Source organism: Vanacampus margaritifer, chromosome 15 (genome assembly GCF_051991255.1).
Source record: "Vanacampus margaritifer isolate UIUO_Vmar chromosome 15, RoL_Vmar_1.0, whole genome shotgun sequence".
Taxonomy (NCBI): domain Eukaryota; kingdom Metazoa; phylum Chordata; class Actinopteri; order Syngnathiformes; family Syngnathidae; genus Vanacampus; species Vanacampus margaritifer.
Window position 1 is genome coordinate 14,735,742 of NC_135446.1, and position 9,775 is coordinate 14,745,516.

At 41.4% G+C, this 9,775-nt stretch overlaps 2 protein-coding genes across 4 annotated transcripts; one reads left to right on the forward strand and one right to left on the reverse strand.

Annotated features, from left to right (window-relative positions):
* Positions 1 to 278: 278 nt before the first annotated feature.
* Positions 279 to 2,096, reverse strand: ing2 (inhibitor of growth family, member 2). The gene is made up of 2 exons (XM_077544635.1): positions 1,799 to 2,096; positions 279 to 1,160 (listed from the first exon to the last, which is right to left on the reverse strand). The coding sequence occupies exons 1-2, from the start codon at positions 1,941 to 1,943 to the stop codon at positions 439 to 441; spliced, it is 867 nt and encodes a 288-aa protein (XP_077400761.1). The 5' UTR covers positions 1,944 to 2,096; the 3' UTR covers positions 279 to 438.
* LOC144035159 (macrosialin-like) lies at positions 1,930 to 9,593 on the forward strand. 3 transcript variants are annotated; one of them, XM_077544632.1, is made up of 6 exons: positions 1,930 to 2,097; positions 4,879 to 5,204; positions 6,428 to 6,547; positions 7,093 to 7,159; positions 8,496 to 8,669; positions 8,751 to 9,593. In XM_077544632.1, the coding sequence occupies exons 1-6, from the start codon at positions 1,974 to 1,976 to the stop codon at positions 8,888 to 8,890; spliced, it is 951 nt and encodes a 316-aa protein (XP_077400758.1). In that variant the 5' UTR covers positions 1,930 to 1,973; the 3' UTR covers positions 8,891 to 9,593. The 3 variants fall into 3 exon arrangements, with proteins under 3 accessions (XP_077400758.1, XP_077400760.1, XP_077400759.1); XM_077544634.1 differs by lacking the exon at positions 1,930 to 2,097 and adding an exon at positions 3,679 to 3,849; XM_077544633.1 differs by lacking the exon at positions 1,930 to 2,097 and adding an exon at positions 4,226 to 4,432.
* The last annotated feature ends 182 nt before the right edge of the window (positions 9,594 to 9,775 follow it).

The window sequence follows — 9,775 nt, forward strand, 5'->3', positions numbered from 1 at the left end:
CTAGTAGAAATAGTTCAAATGAATTTTTGACGTCTATAGGCGTCATTGGCAGTGAATGAGTTAAGATGTAGTCGATCATAGCAGTTAGCAAACACTCCAAGATGTTTAAGGTAAAAAAAACATTTTTTTTTGCCAAACTGACTTAAAAATGTCTTACGAAGGTGACAATAAGCATAATAGAGGAAAAAGATGGATGGATTCAAATTTGCTAAAAGTTGTTGCATCATGTACTGAAAATGACATCGATATCCACAATGAAAAGACACTTTGCTAGCAAATGGTGATGCTTTAGTTGCATTTATTTTTCTAAGTCAAAAATAAAGAACCTTCTCACGAAAACAAATAAATTGCTGAAAGTGTCACAGCACAAGTTGTCCTGTGTGGCTGCCTTCGATTGTGCTCTTAACGTACGGTGAAAAAAAATCTGTTGGTGGGTCACTACCTGGACCGGCGGTCTTTTCTGTTCTTGTCCAGACTTTTGTCCATGGTCTTTTCATTGTCCCCCCTGCATTTGGGACAGTACCACTTGCCCTTGGGTTTGTAGGTCAGCCCCACGCAGGAGAAATGGAACCACTCAATGGGGCACTGGTCGTTATCGCAGCCGATCATTTCGCCGTAAGACACCTGCTCGCACAAACAGTAGGTGGGCTCGTTGGGGTCGATGGGGAAATCCACCGGCGATGCGTCCTGCTTGGACTTGCGCTTCTTCTTCTTGGCAGACTTGGACTTCTTCTCTCTGGGAAGCGGGACGGGCGACTCCTCCGCAGCGTCGTCCGCCACAGAACCGTTGGCCGACGGGTGGCTGGAGTCTCGGCTCTCGCTGTTGCGCTGGCGTCGCGGCCGACGTGCCGAGGCGCGTTCAGTGGTGGCCGGGGAGGCTACGGCTGCGGTGACGGGGGGCTCCTGGACGCTGGGGCGCCGCTCCGTCGCCACGCGTTCGGGATCGGCGGGCTCCTGGAGGCACAGGGAATTGGAATCCATCTGGCGCGAGCGGTTCTCCACCAGCTCGGTCATCTGGGTCACCACGTGGATCTTCTCGTCGCCCAGCTCCTGGCTCACGATGAGCGCCCGTTGCAACTGGACTTGCAGGCGCTTTCTCTGAGCGCCATCCTGCTCTGCCTTGTACTTCTCAAAGACTTCGTCCACCTCCTTCAGCACTTCTGCAAATAGGAATACAAATAAAATCACGTTATCTAACGTACAAAAGAATTCCAACCCAACACTGTGTAAGCTCACACATGTAAAGCGTTCCCACATTCCGCTAGAGTTATGTTTAAAATAAAATGTTAAATCAATGTTCAAACTTTATGAAATAGGTATCTTACTGTAAAAAAAAAAAACGTGAAAAGAACACTATTTTAAAAAAATTTAAACAACCCGCCCAGCTCTCCCTCTACCGGAAGTGACTACACCGGGTGATCACGTGACGGGGGCGGGGCACTGAAGCAGCAGTTCTTTAGCTGCTACAACGCGCACTGAAGCACAGTGTACCGAGCGCCACCACGGAGCTGCCAACGTACCGATTTCACCATCACATTGTGTTAGCGTCGACGATAAATTGACTCCTAACGTCGTAGTCCGACCACAGTAACTACCGCGGATAGCGGAAAATGTAGGAATGCACGCGTGTGTCTGTTATCGGGAACAAATGTAAACAAATGGCCGCTTTTGCCAATTGAGTTTGGTGCGAGGGTGCCAGGCTGCGTTGACGTAAATGGAGAGACGAGGCAGATGCCTGCCTGCACCCCGCCATCGCCACACAAACTACTGTCGTAAACACGCATCGGACTCTGGTTACCTTGATACTTTGCGTCGATTTCCCGGAGCACAGAAACATTTCTTTGTATGTCCAAAGGCAGCGACTCCACGCATTCCAGATAATCCTCCACGTAGTTGGCTAGTTGTTGCGACTTGTCAGCATTCGGGTAGTGGTGGCCTAACATGGTCTCGACGATGCATCGAGGAGCGGTGGAATGAGCGGGGTGGAAATGTGCAGAAATGGTGCGATTCGATTCAAATGCCGGACGACTTTCGAGCTTGTAAGGGCAGTTCCAGGCAGCAGTTCACTTCAAACAAAACTGCCAGCAGTGCGCATGCGTGAGTATTTTCCTTTTATGGCGTTGGACGGTTTTCTCGCCCTCCAATGTCGTCATCGAAGGCGGTGCCGGTGGGGATGCGGCTTCGCGATTGGTTGAGAGCAGCCCTTATTGACTTAGTGTTTTCCCGGGAAGTTGAGCAGAGAGGAAATGCATTTTTATTTCAAATATATACATGTGCTCGTCAAAAAAAATTGAATATCCTTAAAAAGTTGAATAATTTCCATAATTCCATCCAAAAAGTCAAATTTTTATAGATTATAGAAAATTGAGGTGATTTCAAGTATTTATTTGTTTAGTTTTACATTATTTGGGCTTCCAGCTCATAAACCCCATGAAAACAGGATGTCAAAAAAAATTGAACAATGTGAAGAAATCACCATGCATATTTCCCAGTGTTTTGCATGGGGGAAAAAGATGGATGGATGGTATTTTCAAAACGATATGTCAATCTTAAATAGTTGATTGGATTTTCTTTACCATAATCACTGCCTCGATGGGCCGTGGCATTGCCTGTGGGTCATGGCAGCCCAGGCTTTCTTGATTCTTGCTGTCAGCTCTTTGTTTTTGGGTCTGGTGGCCCTCATTTTCCTCTTGATAGTACTGTATTACAAGAGGAAAACAAGGGCCACAATACATTATGAGAGTCTTTTTGTGTGATGGGAAAAAAACTACGAGTCAGACTGAAATTATTTTAAAATGATACGCCTGTTGGTAATTTCTTGAAGTAAACTCTTATTAAAGTTAGTTTCGTTTACTTTAAGACTTAGGTCACCACTAGAGGTCTCTGTTACGCAGCTTGCTGAAAATGGTTTGTAAGGGTACTGTACTATTATTATTATTATTTTACGTATACTGTAAATGTTGATAAAATCTTGGATTTTTTTTTATAAAACGTCATATTTTAAAGCAGAAAAATTATTAGATGAGAGACATTTCTCAACACAAAGATGAGAAAGACTTTAAAAAAAATTGTGTTTTCATATTTCAAGAACACTCATATTTTCAGGAGGAAAGGTATGTTTTTGATAGTAAAGTCGTGTATTTTAAAATCAGTAATAGTCACAAAGTTATATATTTTGAGTTTCAACGTTTATTTGCGATAAAGTCATAATATTCTGCGAATAAAGTAGATCATTTTTTTAGTTTAAAAAACACACTTTCATCTCGAAAGCAAACGGCTCAATGACAAATATCTCTCAAATAGAAAACTTTTGTCTCATTCTATTACAAATGTAATCTAATTGTTTTTTGTTTTGGTCATTTGTTGATTATCTCGACGCAGTTTCCCTTTTTTGTGAACGGCCATCAACGACCTCCTTCCGAGCTGAATGAGGCTAGTTTCGTTTCCCGAAAATTACTGTATGTTAGCAATTAACAATTTCCACCGACCACTTCTGCTTTCAAAATAAGAGCCAAGTGGTGGGCGTTAACGTGAAACAAGTTTGGCAAGAGCTGGGAGTCACCCATGCCCGATGAGGCTTGCCTTGTAATCACTAAACACCTGGACGTCTCAAGCGCGACGAGAGTTTGACTAATGAACAATAAAGCTTTCAAAGCTAGGTTTTATTTTGACTTGGTCCGTGCGCTTCCGGTCATACCGTGTTTTTGTTTAAATATATCTCATTGTAGGACCCGAGTCGTCATTCCGTCCGTCCGTCGTCTCTGAGAGGTTTAAAAAAAAAAAAAACGACACACACACCTGTCGCCATGGAAAGTGCACTTTTAATTCTCTTTTGTTGCGGATTTTCAGGTAATGTGCCGCTTACGAACACTTAAAGTACACTGTTGTTGCTCTGAATTATTATTATTAATTATTCCAGCGCCGGTTTAGTTCTCGTTTTACGTAGACCTACAATTCGTGACGCACTAGTATTAAGTGCTTTAATGGCTTTTAAAATGTGGAATACGGACTCTAAATGTTTGGGTTTGTGTGTTAAGTTTATTTTATTTATTTTTAAAGTTCTATCACACGCTCTCTTTTTTTTCCTTTTTAGAAAGTTTACAAATACGTGGGGCGTCTAAGGTTTGTTTATAGTTCATAAGTGTTTCTCATAAATATTAACTGTCATTATGACGTTCATCAAACTGCGGGACGTCTCAAACGCTACGAGGGTTCGACTATCGAGCAATGAACGATCGAAGCAGATCAAAGCTATCTTTTATTTTGACTGCGTCCGCGAGCTTCCGGTCGTACGCGTGCTTATCTTCGTGCTTCATTTACTCGTCGTAGGACGGAGTCGTCATTCTGTCCGTCGTTGTTTTCGAGCTGTTTCAAGCTACACCTGTCGCCATGAAAAGTGCACTTATAATCATCTTCAGCTGTGTTTTACCAGGTAACCCCTTATGAACACTTTTTAAATAGTTTTTTTGATATGAAAGTTTTTGCGGTGTGCGTCGGTTCGATTTTTGTTTTTACGTATTCGTGCCGTACATACGATAAAGTGCTTTAACGGCTTTTCAAAATGTGGGGTACGGACTCCAAAAGTTTGGAGTTATTCTTGACCTTATCTATTTGGAAGCGTCATAATTACGTCGTGGACTTTTGAACTCGTGCGAACGCAATGTCATCAGGCCATTTCGACCCAAAAGTCACTTGGCTCTCACTCTTGATTGACGCTGTCTAATATATTTTTTTCTCGCCCTTATTTAAACGGACACAGGTCCTCGGTATATTATATTATTATACAAATGTCTTATGGCTGAAAGTGTTTTCAAAATATTTTATTGTAATTATGACTGAACTTTTCTCCTCTCCAATTCTTGTCTTTTTTCAATGAAGCACTGTCACTGGCGCAAGATGTGAAATCCCCCGCGACTGTGACTGCCGCTAAAGAATTCTTCCCAAAAAGTGAAACGACGACACCCGGCGAGCTGACAACTCTGGCTGCCAATGGCACAACCAGTGGGGTCCCCACGACAGCCCACTCTACAACTGCACCCATCACCAATTCGACCGTCGCGCCTCCCACCGCGCCTCCCACCGCGCCCCCACCCAAGCCCACTCCACATACTGACTTGAGCACGGGAGAATACCGGCTGATGAAGGGCAAAGTCGTTTGCCTGATGGCCCGTGTGGCCCTGGAGCTCCGACTCGTTACACCAAAGGTACCTTTTTGCTCTTGTATAAATCGTCTTGACTTTTTGTGGGGGTTTTTTAAAAAATTTTTTTAGGTTGAAACAGATGAACTCATTCATTGCCATTGACGACTATAGACGTCAAAAATTCATGTGAACTAGTTCTATTAGTTTAGCATTTTTTTGCATTTCATTTTTTATGAAAACCTAGAATTTTTTTATTGTACATTTATAGGAGATATAAAATTATCATGCGATTGATTACGATTCAACGCCCCTTATTTTTAATATATATTTTTAAAATTAGGACCGTCAGGTGATTACATTTTTTAATTGTAATTAATCACATGACTACACTAGTTAACTAATGATTAATCACAAATTTCATATCTGTTCTAAATTTACAATATTTTTTTTTCTTCACTGCCATTGACGGCTATAGACGTCAAAAATTCATTTGAACTATTTCTATTAGTTTAACATTTTTTCCATTTTTGTTAACAAGAGTATGAAAACCTAGGAAAAAAATATTGTACATTTAGAACAGATATAAAATTTTAGATTAATTGTGAGTTAATTATTGAAGTCATGCTATTAATTTTAATCGCCTGACGCCCCTAATTTTCCATCCATCCATCCATTTTCTTGGCCGCTTTTCCTCACTAGGGTCGCGGGGTTGCTGGAGCCTATCCCAGCTGGCTTCGGGCAGTAGGCGGGGTACACCCTGAACTGGTTGCCAGCCAATCGCAGGGCACACAGAGACGAACAACCACACTCACATTCACACCTAGGGACAATTTGGAGTGTTCAATTAACCTGCCATGCATGTTTTTGGAATGTGGGAGGAAACCGGAGTACCCGGTGAAAACCCACGCAAGCACGGGGAGAACATGCAAACTCCACCCAGGAAGGCCGAAGCCCGGACTCGATCTCACGTCCTCTGCACTGGGAGGCGGACGTGCTAACCAGTCATCCACCGTGCTGCCCGCCCCTAATTTTTTAATATTAAAAAAAAAAAAGATTATTAAAGGAAATGTCTAGGTTTTCATACTCTTAACAAAAGTGGGGATTTTTTTTTTAAACTAATAGAAATAGTTTAAATGAATTTTGGGCGTCTATAGCCGTGAATGAGTTAATAACGTTCCGATTTTTATTTCATTGGTGAAAGATGACTTGAGATATAGCAACTTAAAAGTATTTGTATGTTATTACAAGACTGCTTTTATTATTAATTGATTTTATTCCCTTTCTAGGCCAGCGGGACGTTCATGGTGCAGCCCAATAAGACAAAAGCCGTTGGGCAGTGTCTGGAGAACAGGGCCAACCTCACGTTGGTCTTCCAGGAGGGTTTCATCACCTTCATGTTCAACAAGGTTCACTTCTCTCACAGCTGGCCAAAAATACTCCCACTCTGCAATTGAGTGGAATAAAACAAAAAGAGTGTAAAATAGGGCTGAACAATTAATCCAATTCAAATTGCCATTCCAATATTGAGGGGGGGGGGGGTGCAATTCGATTATTTTTCAAAATTGTTCAGCCCTAGTAAAAAGAACAAATGATGAAACAAAAGTTGTTTCAACTTCTTAAAAAAATAATAATAATCGCCATAATCTACTTTGTATTTTGTGACTTCCTATCACTGTTTTCTCTTGATGGGTCACAGATTTATTTGACTGCCGGAGGTCATGTGATTTTCAACCTCAAGCTGTCACGGGAGAAAAAGTCGTTCGAAAGAGGAAGTAGACTTGACGAGCCAGTTATTTTTTTTATTTTTTTTTGTGTGTGCGTGTCATAGCATGTGATATGGATCAGTCAGTGCCTCACCCGCACAACCACCGTTAATGCCTGGACTAATTTGTTGACATGGCAAATAACAAGCACAAACCAACATGTTTTTTCTTTTTCCCAATTTCCTCAGACCACTGCCGAAAATATTGCCTACGTTGACACTTTATTGTTCAACCTCGTATACCCCTTAAGCAACGGTAAGGCCGTTTTTTTGTTTGTCGTTTTTTTGTTTGTCTCCTTTCATGTGTGTGAGTGGATGGGGGATGTTGGACCCAAATGCAGGGAAACAAATCAAGTGTAATGCGTGGTACTTTAATTAACTCATTCACTGCCATTGACGGCTATAGACGTCAAAAATTCATTTGAACTATTTCTATTAGTTAAACAAATTTGCCCACTTTTGTTAACAAGAGTATGAAAACCTCGATTTTTTTGTTTATTGTATTAGAACAAATATAAAATTTGTGATTAATCGTGAATTAACTAGGGAAAATCATGCGATTAATTACGATTAAAAATTGTAATCGCCTGACGCCCCTAATTTTTAATAATCTTTTCTTTAAAAAAAATATATAAATATATATTTGGTTGTTGTTGTTTTTTAAAGAAAAGATTATTAAAAAATAATCAGGCGATTACAATTTTTAATTGTAATTAATCGCATAACTTCCCTGGTTAACTCATGATTAATTACCACCAAATTTTATATCTGTTGTAAATGTACCCCAAAAAATATTGTCTAGGTTTTCATACTCTTGTTACCAAAAATGAAAAAAAAAAAAAGTGTAACTAATAGAAATAGTTAAAATGAATTGTTGATGTCTATAGCTGTCAATGGCAGTGAATGAGTTAACCATAGTGAGAAAGGCGAGCAAACAATCATGACTGGACTGGTCGCCATGACTGGACGGAACGTGAGTACACTAGCTGCCTTGATGGGACGCGAGTAGACTGGTCGCCGCGGCTAGACTGGTCGCCGTGGCTGGGACAGGATGCGGCTAGACAGGAAAAACACAACGGAATAAATGCACCACTAATGAGACACACCCACAAGTGGGCGTGGTTAGACATAACGAGACAAGGGAAGAAACCAGGAACACAAGACAAAAAAAGGCCATAACAAACAAAAACTCCCACAGAACCAAAACATGACAGCATATGGCGCTTGGTTTCAGGGACGTTTGAAGTGCTTACACAAAAACATGAAGTGCTGACAAATTATTTTTCTCTTTTGAGTGTCTGTAATAAGACTGTGTCGCAAGAAGATTTGGAGAAAAAGAAAGTCAAAACACTGTTTAGCACTCACTTCGGCGCAACACCCTAGGATCGACCGCTGTTGCTATGGTAACAAAAGGTCATTCCTCACCTTTATGTAGTGTGATGAGTGGATGTCAGGTGTGCTGCAATTTTCCCTGCTTTTTGTCTATATTGGCAGAAGAATGTTAGACAGCTTTTACTAAGACACTCGCAAACTCTTAAAAAATGTAAACAAGAAAATGTGCATAATTTTCCCATTTTGTGTTTGTTTTTCAGCCAGCGGACACTTCACCGCCGCCAACAAGTCCCTGCGCGCCTTCCCCGCCAAGATCGGCCACTCGTACTCGTGCCGGAGCGAATCCGTTTACATGGGAAACGGCTTGTATTTGGATGTCAAGGATGAGCGGATGCAGGCCTTCAATCTGACAAAGGGTGGCGAATTCGGCGTCAGTAAGTGCCCGCCGCCCGGACGCCATTTTGGTTTTGTTTTGGTTGCTGACGTGTACCCGTAACCCGCGGCCTGCGTTTCAGCCGACAACTGCGTGGCCGACCAGCCTGATTACAGCGTGGCCATCGGCGTGGGCGTGACGTTGCTGGTGCTCATCTTGGTGGTGGTGGTGGTCTACCTGATGGGGCGCAAGAGGAGGGCGGATGGCTACCAGTCGCTGTGACGACCTCCCCCAAGGACGCGAGGCTTTTTGTGTAAAATCCTCCTCTTTTCATTATCGCTTGCCTTGCCACTTTCAACATTCAGATTGCTGTCTGTTTTACATTCATACTATGTTAGCATAGCAATGGCTAGCATGTTAGCATACAAATCCCTCACTATTTAGTTTCAGCATATTACCACAAATGTTAGCATTTGATCATTCTCAAACAGAAATAGCACCACAATACAGAGAGTGGCGTCAGTTTGCGTTGGAAATGGTGCCAAAATTGCTCATTTAATCAAATTGTTGTTTTTTCCAGTAAGTTAAATTGTGGTCGTTTTCAACAATGCCCGTTTTCCCTCCTTGTTTTGAAGCCAGTCGTTACGTTCAGACGGTCTCGTTCAAACATGTTTTGTTTTTTTGCTATGAATTCACTAAAAGGGAGGCCTTGGGTGGGTTAAGCAATGCTTTGCCAGCAATAAGAGTGAATGAATTGGTACAATCAATAATTGCACTAATTGCAGGCTGATGCTTACAGAGGGAGGTTGTAAATGTTTTCTATTTGTGTAAAAGCCTACAACGCGGATGTTGCTTAGCGCATGAAACGTTTGGGAATGCACATACTTGTTGTATTGTCTTTTTAAATGTGACTTGGTACATTGAAAGTTTAATGAGGGAATTTATTGCTGTTTGAAGTTTTTATGCCAATAAAGATTGATCAATTTCTAAGTGTCAAGTTATTTTAGTAGTTAAAAATAAATACGGAGTAAAGGGACACATTGATTCTCGACCACATACGAGGTTATTACGTTGTTGTACCATGTTAAATAAAATACTATATAGTGTTAAAAAAAAAAATTAACTAAAAGTTAAATCCCCGGTTTGCCATGTTGAATAAAATACTAT